At 36.2% G+C, this 15,729-nt stretch overlaps 1 protein-coding gene across 3 annotated transcripts in view; it reads right to left on the bottom strand.

Annotated features, from left to right (window-relative positions):
• Positions 1-11,354, bottom strand: part of LOC121298214 (TOX high mobility group box family member 2-like) — a 92,348-nt gene extending 80,994 nt beyond the window's left edge. For 2 of the 3 annotated variants that reach the window (XM_041225182.1, XM_041225183.1), the window contains exon 1: positions 11,189-11,354. In XM_041225182.1, coding sequence (XP_041081116.1) covers positions 11,189-11,287 — 99 coding nt within the window. In that variant the 5' untranslated portion in view covers positions 11,288-11,354. The remainder of the gene's footprint in view (positions 1-11,188) is intronic. The other variant, XM_041225184.1, reaches the window with a different exon arrangement.
• Between the last annotated feature and the right edge of the window lie 4,375 nt (positions 11,355-15,729).

The raw sequence follows: 15,729 nt of genomic DNA, 5'->3' as shown, positions 1-15,729 counted from the left end.
ACACCAAAGGAGTGCAAGAGTGCAAAGCTGGTGTTCTGAGACACACTGAAGAAGTGAGAAATGAGCCGCCACGGGTATCACTGCTGTTATACTGTAACTGACATGATCAAAAAAACATGCGGTTATAAATGAAGGAAATGCATTAATTAAAACTGATAAAAAGCAGTTTAAAAACAAGCAGCAAATCAAGGATATATAATGGGTGTATGGTATATAGGTGGTTCAGTGTTACAAAGTAGGCATTGTAATAAATTACAAAGATATGTACCTGCAACTCTTTAACAATGATGGAACTTGTTAGAAATGCCTGGTGAATTCATACAATAAAAATGGTAAACTGCAATATTACCCTATAGAGCATATTCCAAAATAAATTAGTATTGTGCTGTTAAATTGGATAACTACACCATTGGCTAACTGCAATGAATACATTATTTTACCAACTCAAATTGTTAATAAATATAAACAACTGTTAACATAATACCCATAATACCTGTGGGTAATGAGCACAGCAGGCAGCGTCAGGTTTTGTGAAACATTTGCTGCAGGTTATACTGGAGACCAAGCAGCACCCCACAGGAATCCCACTCTTATTAAGTAAAGCCCTACTGGAACGGAATTCCATTCTTAATTATACCAACAGCAAGGCGGAGCGCTGCCTACTCATGCCAACAGGCAGCAACTTCCCTCTGCCACTCTCTCTAATTAGTGCACAGCTTTCCTTATTGCATTGTAAAGAGATGTAATCTTCATATCACATCCTACTAAACTGGAAACCACAGCTTCACTTAGACCAATGGCGTGATTGTGCTTTTCAGTTTGGCTATGCTGATTAATACAAAAGAAGGCAAATTCATTCCACACAACAACTACAAAACAACCTGTCCCTTTTACAGCACTCAGCTCTTCAGTCACGTGTTATCCTATAGTCTACTTCACACTATGAATGTATTTTTTATGTTTTTTTTTTTTTTTTTTTATTGCCGACTTAACAAAGCCCTATCCATTGGTTTGCATGAATTCAGAACAGTGGTGCACATGTACTGTATGAGTACATAATCATGGACCATCTACACTTGGATGCACTTCTTGTGCACTACTGAAATACTGATTCATCTGATATACTGTATTATATGCAGCCAATTCATATGTTGATTTCCCTATTGACAACTACTGTAGCACACAATGTATTTCCCCTGATCAACTGAGTAAACCAGGCTTTACTGAGAGATGGCGAACCTCATATTGTATGTAGCTCATGTCAGGAGACCATGGTTTTGCTCTTGGTCTCTAGTTCTGTTACTGTCTACAGAACCCACACTAGAATATCCAGCCTTGGGCACATTCTGGCATGCCGACAGTATGTGTCAGTTATATTTCTTTAACCTTTTGGCATCTGGTGGAAAACATGACTTCAACAGATTACATACAATTTATACTGTATTGTCTATACTGTAGAATGTGACATCTGATTGCCAAGAGAGTGCTGCACAGCAAGATTAACTCATTTAAAGTTATCTTCTGCAGTAGGCAATGTCATCGGACCCCTATGATCCTTTGGCATTTCAACTTCAGAACTGAGGAGATGATGATGATCCATATACAGTAGATCAGGGGTTTCCAATCCCTTTCCTGAAGAGCCCCAATCCTGCAGGCTTTACAGGTGTCTGTGTCATCCCTGGCTAAAGATCTGGAACACATGTTAACCTTGACTAATTACGCCACTAATTGTTCAATTAAGTAATGAGAGCTCGGTTGAAACAAAAACCAGAAGATCCTGTAGCCATCCAGGACCAGGGTTGGAGACCCCAGCAATAGATCAACAGCTAAATTATAACAGGGATACTGAATGCTTGTCAGTCTCACAGAAATACATGTTTTTGACCACTGAAGAAAAGCCTATTTCAGATATTATACCAAAGCAACCACTCTGCAAAAGGATCGTATCCATATAAATGCACAGCACTCATATTGCATTCAAGTATTTCACCAGCAGAGTTCAGCAGCACTTGTAACAGATAATCACATACACCTGACCTGTCTGGTTTTCAGTGCATACAACATGCCTTCCTTCTGGACAATCTCTTCCTTAGATAACAAAAGGCATAATGGATCACTGACTCTGGAGCATGATTATTTCCATTTAAATATTTTTTTAACATTGGACTGCACAAACCTCAGCCGAGTAAGAACAGCCTAAGTATACCAAAGGAAATATCTTTCTAAATCCACATCTTGGTGATGCAGAAGTATCCCTCCATTGAAATCAAACTCCAAAGATTTAGGGTGCTCTTCACAGAACTCACTGGGATATTTAAGATGGGCTCCAATGGTACTTAGATGGTGCTGACTTAATTGCATAGCCACAAAAATAAGGCTACTGCAGATGGCCTTTTCAACAAGCTCCTTTAATTACCATAAGGGCCCGGTACATTTGAGACCATCTCTAAATAAACTTGCTAAAACATCATTTCATTTTTAATTACCATCTAACCCACCCACGATGCAAACATGAGTCAAGGGCCATCATTTTAGATTATGTGTAGGTCTTTTGCATCAACCAAAGTCTTGAACCATCAGTGTCACTTTTGTTCAACAGTACACACTTCTTGTTCGCTTTTGGTACTCAGAATCCACAAAGGTGTTTTTTTTTTTTTTGGTATAAATCTGATTAATTATTTAAATGTAGGAAAGTGTTACAATTCATGTGGGTTCTTTTCAGTTTCACCCTTTCACTATTCCTCACACATCAATAACCAACATTTGTATTTTACCAGCAAACTGAAACTTATCTTCTTACTGACAGTTAAACAAAACTAATAGGCATTTTAGTGGTAGGAGTTTAAATATGTTGGTTACTTTAGGACCCATTAATAGCACAGCAGAAAGTATGTAATTAAAAGCTTTTACGGTAAATAACAAGGGATAAAACTTCATTACAAAACCTTTAATGACACATAACCAGAGTATAGTTAGTGTGATGTTACAGTGTGAAAGTAATTACGATTTCTTATGCCTTAGTCATGTACTAATAAAACTGTATTACTATAACATGGTATAATTGTTTATGGTATGCTTTATAACATATTTATAGATTATTCCTAAAGGAGCTTTTAATTTAGATTGAACCAACAGTTATTGTTTTTTAAGGCCAGCAACTAAGAGAGCAATATTGCTTAATAGTATATATCTGTATGGAGATGAGATCATCTAAGGTCTGTTTTAACAACATCCAAGTTACCATGGAAACGTAACCATCATTAACGATCATTCCATCCTATTACATGTCATACAACGTATCCCATCTGTCAGCTCATATTGTGATATGTATCGTATCATGGTGTTAGTGTATCGTTACCTCTCTACTGCCAAGTTCAGGACAGAGCTTTATTGGAGCTGTAACATGAGCCTGTGCTTTCTTACTCTTCACCAGGAAATAAGAGGGAGATGAAAGAAGTGTTAATCTCTGTTTTCAATGTGTAATAAACTAAGCTCTCAATGTTTAACCAAAATGTAATCTCATCAGTTGCAAGGAAAGGAAAGGTCTAATCATTACATGTGTTTATTTAATATCCTCAAGAAACAAAACAAACATGCCAAGCAATAAGAATATATATATATATATATATATATATATATATATATATATATATATATATATATATATATATATATATATATATATATATATATATATAATGTGTGTGTAATGTTTTATATTGCTTGTATGAAAAGGGCATGGGGGCAGCAAACTTGTCAACTCCCACTCAGCATACACAGAACTGGAACTAGTGTAGAAAGCTGACTGCAGTTTCTCGGCTAACAAATTAGCATGGATAAAAACAGCACTAAAATTAAATTAGTCATTTGTGCGGCATCCTAACAGCACAGAAATAGAAATAACACTATTCATGACTTTACAGATGGCTGGTAGTACGGCATTTTGAAATAAGACTGATAATTAAAGCACTAGTGTCACTGTATCACAATGTTGTCCAGTCATCCACTAAAATAAAATCTGTTTACTACGTATCTCTCTGCTGTTTATGCAGTTTTGTCCACTCTATCACAAAACAGTGCTGTTTAGTCTCTTTACATTCACCATGTGTAGTTTTAACTGCTTGACCCTTTGTCACTCCCTCAGTCTAATAGGCATTCCCCTGTTAACATGAGTAGTTTATAAATAATCTCTTTTAACTTCAAGACATACTTTATACATTTCTGCAATAGCTAATGCCTTGCTTGTTTAACATCCTATTCTGTGTTTTGTATAATTCTATTGACTGTATTTCTTCCTAGATTCCATCTAACGCTGAATTTCACTTAAAAATGACCACCATTGCTGTGGAACTGGAATATCTGCCATCGCTACCACTGTGTCAATTGTGAGTCAGTAAATGGAAAGCAGTGTTAGAGGGGACACAAATTACCACTGCGTACCTGTAGTGGCCCTTTTGCAAACCAGAAATTCAGTTGGTTGCAAGGGTACCAAGCTCTTCTATGGACATGTTTTTACCCAGTCTGAAGCTACTGTTTCATGAGCTTTTCCCATTCTTTCAATCTGTGTTTGATGCTAAAGTCTGCTTGTCACTGCAAAGCTTCTACTGCTGACTAAACAAAAAACAGAATCTAAACACAATACTTGGATAAATCAAATCTCAGCAGCAATAGATGCCTATTGTTCTATTATAGCTGTGTAAGCTGTATTCAGTTGTGTTGTTAGAGTGGCTGTCTGGGTCCAAACATGTAGAATGGAATAAACCATTAATAATAGCACATTTAGTTAAGGGTGCTTTTTTAAAACATCAACATGTGTTAATAAAATAATGATTATTAACAGGGAAAACTCTTTATTATTGTTATATTTAAATGACTCATTACTAAAGTAAACCTAATGCCTAGATGCCATTTTCCTAAAACTCTGTCTCACTAAAACCTTTGTTACAAACTGTGATAACCATAACACATTTATAAATGTATTATCACTTAATCAGAATCTTAAATGTGACCAAAATAACTACATAAATAATGTTGGTTACTCAAGGTCTAGCACAAAGACCCTTTAATAAAAGATGATATTTATTTTTTCTATGGGTGCAGAAAGTGCAGCTTTTGTGGCGACAGTAATGCAGAAAATGTCTCAGATATGTTGCTCAAGCTGATGGTTGCATGTGATTCCAGGCAAACCTTTTTGGAAAGCACGCCTGCAAGCCAAGCCTGTCCAGATATGGGTAGTGAGAGTGCAGGTGCAGTCCCCCCGAAGGGTAGCTCCATCCTATAAAGGTGTGAAGGTTGCTGAAGAAAAATGCTTTTAAATCTGAATGAACGAACTGAATCAATTGGTAGTATAAGAACTCTGGAATAAGTACCTTAAAGAAGTGATTACAATAAAGCAATGCCTAGTTATACAGTAAATACACACTCAAGAATTGGAACACATCGCTGCCAGAAAACTTTGTTTACCTCACAGTTCATGGGGCGACTAAAATTAAACCTCAAAATGCCTTCACATATAGTGTTTTGGTATCTGACTTAATTTAACTAATGTGATGCAGCCCTGGGATATACACCAGCCATTGTGCACACTGTAAACTCCCATTACTAAAGAAATGGCCCTAGCACAGACATTCACACAACGTATGCTAGACGCGCAGAAGGCTCGCTCATTAACACAAGACATATGGGGGCTGGGAAGAGAGTTGGCTAAAGATGCAGAATACTCTTTGATGTACAGTGTCAAATAGTGATGCCTTGACATAAACAAATCTATGTATGTCCAATGTAGTGTTGTTGTTCTCTTCGCGCCCGATATTGAAGGGTTGAAAGTGTTTAATTAGTTTTCCTTGTAAAAGCAACATGAATTGTGCACCTCTAAATAAATGCTTCACCTTTACAAAACTACCACTGAAAAGATTAACTCAGCAGTTTTATTGCATTCAGTTAATGCACAATCTCCAGCTTAGGCAATTTAAAAAGAGGAACTCCTGATTATATGAACCTGCTTAAAGGTCCCACTGGAAATGAAAATGAGCTCAACACATCTCGTTAATATGAACCGGGGGGTATAGGTTTTATATATCCATTGCTTACTAAATATCATTATTATTATTACTTGTAGTTTTAACTACACTACTGGGTATTGTAGCTGGATTGTGTATATGATAACATTTGACATTGTTCATATTTATTATTGCTAACTATATCTCAACAAAATGGAAATAGCAAATGTTGCAATCCTACAAAAGGGATTTAAAATCCCTTTTCATGCATCAATATTAAAATGTGACCATACAACTAGTCTATGCACTAATACTCTGACAAATGGACTACTATAGATTATTACCCTTGCTCTCTTAGGCTTTCTGTTCTCATGTCATCGCTAGTGCTGTATAAGACTAGCACTCACTTTCCACTCTTTGCAATTCTCCCTGATCTACTGTAATAGCAACCCTGGCAAAAGGAAGACATAAAGTGCTAACACCATCACTTTAAAAAGGTTGATGATAAGTATGAATTCCACAAAGGGATGCTCTCTGACACTAATCATTATCATTGCAGAACCAGGCATTAGCAAAAGTTCACTTGAACAATTGCAGCATTAGTAAGGAGCAAAACCAGAAATGAAACCCATACATGTAAAATGCAAAACACTGAAGTTTTAATGCTAGTTTATTTTATACATTAGCAATGCAGATTCAACACAGATTAAATTTGACTTCATTTGCATAGTGCAAGCTTGTCTGTAGTACAAAACAGGCTTGCAAAAAGAAGCATGGCTTTTTTTTGTTATTCTATTGTATTTTATCTTACACCCGTACCTTTACCCTTTGTCTTTTTGTTAATGCCACTGTATTACCACCCAAGCATCTTTCTAAATCATCTGTCCATAATGGTTACACAGGTTCCACTCTATTTGTAAACTACTCCTACCTAAGCTGTGACCTACAAATAGGATACCTACAAAAATGTAAGTGACAGATTCATTCCCACGTGAAAAACAAAACATTTTGTATATGTAATGTAATATAAAATGCATGCATAACAGAAACATGCAGTACACTACAATATGTTTATTGTATTAAAATGCAGCTAACACAGTACTATAGGCACCATCGTTGTTTGTGTGCTCACATTAAGACCTGTTTGTCAAACTCTTGATGATATTCTATACTATCACATCTATCTATATGCATACATATAATATACATCATATGTTATATTTATTTATTATGCAAAACTGGGTAAAGCCTTCTGTTTGTCTGTCATTTTTTGTTTGTTTGTTTGTTGATTACAATGTGTATTTAACTTTAAAAACAATGGCAAGGGAATTCTTAAAAAGGAAAACAGCCAAGATACTTACATAAATATTACAGTTGGACTAAAGCATTTGTTTCCCTTAACATTTAAACATTTATATTCACTTCAAGACATCCTCTGCCCACCCACGCCGTTTTGAATATCACAGTAATTACGGGTTTGAATTCATGATTACCACAGCGCACTGATGTAAGAAAGCACATTTGGATGCATTCTATTTGAAAACAATTTTACAAAAAGGGCAATTGTAATTCTTCAACGAACAGCCGCTTTGAGTGGAATCATAGCACATTGCTACATTACGCATTTGACAGACATGTAATACAGGTTTTTAAAGATATCAAGTTTTTTAATCAAGTGTTCATAAGAAAAGCCTTCCCTTTAAAATGGATGTATTAAATACCATGTTGAAATGCTAAACTGCAACCTAATACTTTTTAAATGACTAGAGTATTGCGCCGCCTCAGTCAAGGTATTCATTTAAACATAAGATGTGATTTTCATTTACAAATCAGTCGTTATCTTGGTGCTAGGACATAGTGTAATGTATACAGAAAAATATAAAAAACCTGCTATATATGACTTATAAATCACAACATACCGTACATTTAAATAATTACAGGGACTGTGCAGAGTACTGTTTGGTGGCCTTTACTGAGCGTTACGTTTTATAGGTTGTTACAGTTCAATGCATTGTTATAAAAAGCCACCCAAAAACAGGAATTTTTCAAATAATTGCGTCTTTTACTAAGGCCATTTCTTTAAAGTAAAAGCAAAACCAGCTGGTGGGAACCTTCTGCACTGATCCATCTATCAATCACAAGTTTCACAATTGATATTTATTTGTGTTGCTAAATATGTATACATGTTAAGGGAAATGTAAAGGATTACTTTAAACTTACTAGGCCTTCCTGATCAGTGGCAATATTGTACTTGGCTTAAATTAAAAATAAATAAATAACACATTTAAAAAAAAAAAGTTTAAGCATTTCTGTAACATGTTCAGTTTGAAATGAATAATATATCAGAGACTATCCAAATTAAATGCAACATGCAGTATTCATTTTTAATTGAAACATCACAGAATCGTTACTGTTTGAACATTATGGAGCAGTTCAGTGCAAGTGATCAATAATTATTGCATGATTATGCAATCTATTACTCTCAAGCCCATTCGTATAAAATGCAGACTGCATATACAGAGAGCAATATAAATGACACAACTGACGGATTAAACAAGAAACCTGTCCTTAAATGTATTTAATGAACAAGAAAAGTGACAATTATACAGTAATTAATAAATCTATTTGGGGTTTTGAGTCTATTAAACTTGCAGTAAGCACAGCATGAAGAGTGCAATTCTAAATTAAATCCCTTTTTTTCGTATATCTCTGACATTTGACTCCTTTTGGGATTATAATAAACCTATAGTAATCTTGATAGGAAAATGTATACAAAACACACACACATTATGAAAAACTGACTGGATTTTTGTGATGGTAACCCTTTAATGACACAAGAAAATGATAGTTGCCATTTGCAAATAGCAGTTTGGTAGCAACTAAGTTACATGGTAAATGCTTTTGAACTTTCAATCATTTAATCCAATGACTGACCTTACCCATGTACAGACCTTTAATTAACTTGCAATTGTCATTCTCAATTGAAATTAATTCAATGTTAATTTGAAGTATTACTGTAAATTCTGCTTACAGGATTACCCCAATTTGCACAGTAAAACTAACCCTTATTAAAACAGAACAAACAGGACTTCTGTAGAAAAAGCAACTGCATTTAATTTCAAGATAATATCAAGCAACAGTGATTTCGCCCTGGCACTAGCTTGGACGTCATTGTTACCATGTTTCGCATATAACAATGTATTTAATACAGCACTATATTGAAGAATAGCTTATCATTTATTTAAGTTGTATATTGTATTTTGACTGTGCAATAACAAGAAGACGTATATAGTAACACAGTCAGCAATACTGAACACATCCCCAGTGGAATCAAATCCAATTTACAGAGCGAGAACTCCGGCAGAAGCATTCTGTAGAGAAATCGAGGTTCCACAATGTCCCTGCCAAGTTCTCAGGTGCATGGACGAATCTGAGATCCCCAATGACACATCATAACGCCACCAAAAAAACAAAAACAAAAAAAAAACATAACGTGACCCTGCAGCTTACTCTCGTCTGGACTGTTACCAAAACTAACTAGAGAGGGCGATAGGCAGCCTACGACACTAAACACTGCTTCTGTCACACAAGTAGATTCAGGCAGGTGCTCTGTATTGTACGCCGCGCGCTGTTGCTTAGACCACAATGCAAAAGCCCCATAAACCCCGTCGGCTATCCCTTTCCCGCACCTACGCACTTCACACACACACACACACACACACATTGCTGTGATACATTATAAGTTGTAAAACAATTATTATTTGCATATACCGTGCATATGCTATAGTACATATACGCATTAATTACTTAGTTGAAATGACATCAACAGCTTTTCCTTTGTGTATATGACAAGGGTGGTCTACGTTAATTTTTGTTTTATATTAGAATTTATATATTACCTATATATATATATATATATATATATATATATATATATATATATATATATATATATATATATATATATATATATATATATATATATATTTCCTTACAGCCGCAACATACAAAAGGACGGATTAGGGAAGGGATAAAGTCCTTTATGATCATTACTGTCTGTCTTTGAAACTCTCTTAATCATTGTTGAGAAAGCAACAGATCGAATCATGTTAAAAAAGCAACAGTGCTGGATTCCGAACTTACAGCGAGATCCTGAAAAAAAAAAAAAGAACTGGTGTTTAGCTAAAATGTGCTAAACTGTCTTAAAACTGGAAACATGCTAATGATCACAATGCAAGTTTGAAATAGAACGAGCATGGGTTTCTTCCAACGAATCCACTACTTCAGTATGCTAAAGCTGGTAAATAATAATAAAAAAGAAAACATAAATAGGAACCGTTTTTTTTTTCTGTAAGAAGCGAGTGGAATTGTTAGGGAAATCAATAGAAATGCCTCTCTGAGTTAGCGCGTCTCCAAATAGTAACACTCAGCTACATTGTTCTGCGTAGTCTTTTTTAAATGAGTATTTATGTGTTTATTTATTTGTTTTAATTTGGAACTGTATTACGAACTAAGAATATATTAAATAAACAATACACTATGCCGGTACTTTGAAGTTTTTCATCAACCGCCCGGTACTGTGAGCTGTTCTTTTTTCAAACATATCATAGCCTAATTTGTATTTCATTACAGGCAACCCGTAGTGGACACTCTATTATTTATGATGGTTTCAAATTAACATCCGCCTGCACACGAGAATGACTTTGTTTGTGAGAGCTGCCCTTTCTTCTCCTCGTTGCAGGACTTTTTTTTTTTTTTTTTTTTTTTTTATTTATTTTTTTACTATTCAGTTTGCATTTATGCGATTATGTTCCACCTACAAACTGATCCTCGTTTTGGAGGTGGTTACAACTTAGCAGGGGTTGCTGTTGAGCCATTGGTTGTGCCCTTTTGATTTGAGAAATTCCGCGGAGATGTAACAAAGTTTTGGAATTCTAGTACGACTAATTTCAGAAGCAGCACATCAATCTCTGTAGGGTATGAGTTGTTGCTTAGCGTTCCGACATACTTAATACATACAGTACATCATTTACATATTTTTTTAAACGACATTGCATGAAAAAAAAAAAAAAAAGCTGCATTTCCCTCCCAACAAATACAATACAAATATGACATATAGCCAAAGGGGGTGAAACAGGTGAAATGTGAGACTAAGCAATTCAAACGCAAACGCATTATTTTCAAATTACCTTATTGCAGTGGTAATAGTCCAAAGAGCTCAAGCAAGTTGGATCGGTTGGTAACGAACCCACGTTAGCAGGGGTTGCTGGATAAAATCTTACGTCCATTTCAGTCCGCTAGACTGACGACATGAAAGCAGGTTCTGTGTCTGTGACTCTCTCTCTCTCTCTCTCTCTCTCTCTCTCTCTCTCTCTCTCTCTCTCTCTCTCTCTCTCTCTCTCTCTCTCTCTCTCTCTCTCTCTCTCTCTCTCTCTCTCTCTCTCTCTCTCTCTCTCTCTCTCTCTCTCTTTTAGCCGAACAAAAAAGAAACAGGGAGAGAAAGAAAAAAAGGGGTTGAGTCTGTCAACACACCCTTTCCTCGCATCCGTTCGTGGTATAACTTGAACACCAACAAGCATACAGCAGAGTGATGCTTTTTTCTATTTTATTTCTACTGCTAGTTCTGTTGACGAAGGTATGCTGTAGGAAAAGAAAAAGTACTCCAGTGTTTCAAAAGCGCCTTAACAAAGTAGCAATAGCCAACCGTGTAGTTGTTGTAGTTCCACGTACTGCACAGTCCAGTAAGATGCTGCTTCTGTGGTTATTGCTTTAAAAAATAAAAAAAAATAAAAACCTTGTCTGTATTTCTATTTTCCCGTTGCGAAAACTCTCCCTCTCAGCTTTGTCATAAGCGTTTGACCATGTGTTCAGTTTAGGGGAGTGTATAAATGTACTGTTTCTCTCCATGCTAAATGTCATGCGACCTCTGCCGATAATAAAAGGAATATGGGGGACAGGGATTGGGGGGTGGGGGGGCTGCCTTGACAACTGCTGCAGTTTCTTTTATTATGAGATTCACATTAGCAGCGGCCAATGCTGTAGTGTATATACAGCTGTGCATAATAAACCTGGGGCAGCTTTGTGTATTTAGAGAGCCTTTAGCTTGATAGTTTAATTACTATATGGGGTTGTTAGTTTGCTTTTGCCTCCACACACTGCCTAACCTTTTCGGTAGAGTGAGTGACTGGAAAAGAAGGGAAAACATTGTTCATTGCTATCACCAGGTTAGTTTGGAACAAAGGCCTTTGCAAAGTTGAAACCTGATTACTTAGTGGTGCTCGTTGGGTTTCATCAGAGGAAACACCTCATGCTGGGTTCATTTTATATACAGTATATTTACCACAAGAATGTAAAACATGACTTCTGATACACATTTAATGAACAAAGCACAGATACAACAACATGTCACACGCGAATAATACAATAATGAAACCCCAAAACAACACCACACAAACACAACTATTTAACAAAATGAGTAAACTTGTGATTGAATACTGTATCCTCAAGAAAAATCCACAGCTTTCTTTTACAGCTTTCTTCCCCTGTCAATCCTTGCATTGTAATGTACTGTATCCGGCACAAATAACAAAGCAATAATTAAACAATGTAACAGGATGTGTGTGTGTGTGTGTGTGTGTGTGTGTGGCAAAGTGGTTAGTAGTGTGTAGGTGTAGAGGTGATGGTGCAGTAGCTGTAATCCGGGTTTTAATGCTGGCTTGACAGTGACAGCTACCGGGTGTTCAGCCATCTAATAATTACAAATGAACAGTTATAAGTACAAACAAAATACATCAGTCAGGGTTATCTTATCTCTGTACTCCTTTTACAGGTCCTTCTGTAAACATAACAAAGGAGGAGAGTATTCGGTCACACACCCTGATATACCCTTTGGTAGCAAGTGCAATCACATCTCATCCAATCCATGACTGACACATTGTCTACCGCAATAAGACATTGACTTCTAGTATGTGGCTTCTCCCCTTTTTTGGATGGCCAACTTTCGGATGACCCTGGCATGAACTGTCAAACCCTCCAATCCGAGGCACACTGTTCCTGCTATACCATGCCCTCACAGGTCAGGAGGGATTAATTCGTTCTCTGTCGGATTGTGTCATGTAGAGTGTGGAAACACTGGTTCTGAGGCAAAAGTACTGGTGAATGAATTGGGTGTTTTTATTCACAATCCGTTTCAGTTCGTGCCGTGTTTCGTATACACACAGTGAGTTAAACAGTGTCCAAAATTTTCCTCACAGTGATACAAATGTGGTGCACAATATATACAGTGAAGTAGAAAAATCAAAACACTTTTCCCTATTAAATGAAAACAAAAACCTAGCTCTTATTTGAGCACTAACTAAACTTATAAATGTCCCTTAACTAACAACAGGGCAGCTAAATTCCCTGTAAACCTGAAAAACTTATATTAAATAAACAGAGCAGAGTTTTTATACACAGTATTTCTTCTTGGCAGATACTACTTACAAAATTTACAGCCACTTGTACGTTGATGTTTTGGGTTGAAAATCCTTGATCCATTCAGATGATAGAACAGTTAAGCAAAGGATACCGACGTTCTCGTTTATTGGAAAAATCTGTCGTTTTGCACCCGAACATATGGCCTGATACTCCGACCATACAATGATTGAGTTTTTATGATGGTCCCTTTTGGTATGTTGCCTGAAGAGAGCATGCATATCCTTCCACTTAGAAAAGCAATAAACAGCATCTTCTTTGATAGAATATTCGATGCACCCGTGCACATGGTAGAAAGGCAGCGAGAATTGACATCCATTTTTGCCTACAGAAAAGCTCTGTAGTCTTGAGACATGTGCTCGCTTCTCCTTGATGGCTTACTGGAAAGGCCTCTGTCAGCATTGCTCTCATTTTCAGATTTTTCCATTCTACTTTTCTTCTTCTTTTCATGGTGAAACACTTTTATATATATATATATATATATATATATATATATATATATATATATATATATATTTACCTTTGCTCTATATGTAGTACTGAATCATTATTGATGACATTGCACACTTTAGCCAAACTGACAAACTGAGCCCGAGGACCATGTTATGCATCGTTGGGAGTGGAAAAAAAAAAAAAAAGTTTTGTATATTAATTAAAGAAAGTTAAAACCTGGGGTGGGCTGGGGGGCAGTCTTGGGGTGGAGGGGGGCATCGTCCCCCCTCCAATTGGTGCCACTGATTCGGAAATCGCATGTGATGGGTAAGTGTGTTAATTTGTTACAAATATATAATGGGGATTTATTTTACTCTTAATAAAAGGACGGTAAAACACAAGTGATGTGTATCTGGGTAACAGATATCCAAGTGCTGAATGTAATCAGTTAAGGGCAAATGTAACCATGCTAGTAATGTACAGTATACAGTGCTGTCTAACACCATGCTAGGGCAGTGGTAGATCTCAAGCTCATTGAAAAGAGCACCCCATACTGAGCCACAACTTCATGCGCTTCAAAACCAGAATTTATGTGAGGGTCTCCCATTTATGTACTGATCAAGAGCAATCTCGCTTAGTTTCTGTGAGATAACAACATGACTTTAATGTTTGTTGGAATATCCCTGTCTAGAAAGGTACTTGAATAATATGGAAATGTGTTCAATTGACATCATATATCTGGAAGGTAAGCACAAGTCAAGTTTAAATCAATTGCACCGTGTCAAGAAGTTTTCTTTAAAGGCCATAATGAGCACAGTAAGGTACTGAAATCGTGTTTGTTTTATTAAGTTGTGCTGCAAGAAGAAAGTCTTACCTCAGTGTTTGATGAAGGTGTGGTGGAACTAAAACAACACAAAGCTACCTCAGAACAGAAAGCAATTGGTAATAAATTGACAAAACATCCTATTGTTGCAAGAAGATTAATTAAAAGAACAGTAATTCTAAGATAATGTGAAACCACTGCATTAGCATAATTTGTATGCATAGCATTAGAGATAATAAAATGTCAAATTGATTTGGCTAAAAAACAATAAGTCATCTCCATGAAGCCTCACTAGAAACTAATACTAAAGTCATTATAACACAATATTTCCATCACTCCTATATGTTTCCCATTCCCAGTAGCTACAGTTTTAAAAGAAAACCATGCTAACACAAACATGTATTTTCATAGGTTCTACAGAAAGTTCTCAGTTTCCATGGTATATGCTCAGGAGATCTGCCACACTTGCACTTCCTTGGTCGTTTCACCTCAGCAATGTCTTTTGAGTCAGAGGATGATACTGTCTGGAAGTGTATCGGTCGACAGGGGAAGAAGCTGGTTAGTTTATGACTGGAAAAAGGCTGTAGGGGTTGTGAACAATTTCACCATCCTAGTGAAATTACTAAGCAAGAGCAACACCATCTGAAAACATAACTTGCAAACAGATTTCTTAGCCTAGTTCAGTACAACATACCAGGAAACAATGTATATGTGTTTCTTTCAAAACTGCATATTGGAGACGTAGATAACAAATTCACAATAGGTAAGATAATTATTGAACTATTTTTTTTTTTAATTACAATCACTTTAATGAACTACACCTTCCAACAATGAAGAATATAAAAGCATCCAAAAGTAGGGTTAAGCAGAAAATGCACATTTCCTTTATTTGAATTACCAGTATTTATTAAATCATCCTCCATTCCCAGAAACAGATTGTAATTATAGGTAATTAAAAAGGGGTTCTTTCTTATACAGTAGATCCACATTCACACTGAGCCT

This window comes from Polyodon spathula, chromosome 23, assembly GCF_017654505.1.
Source record: "Polyodon spathula isolate WHYD16114869_AA chromosome 23, ASM1765450v1, whole genome shotgun sequence".
NCBI lineage: Eukaryota > Metazoa > Chordata > Actinopteri > Acipenseriformes > Polyodontidae > Polyodon > Polyodon spathula.
This window is presented reverse-complemented; position numbering and strand designations above follow the sequence as displayed.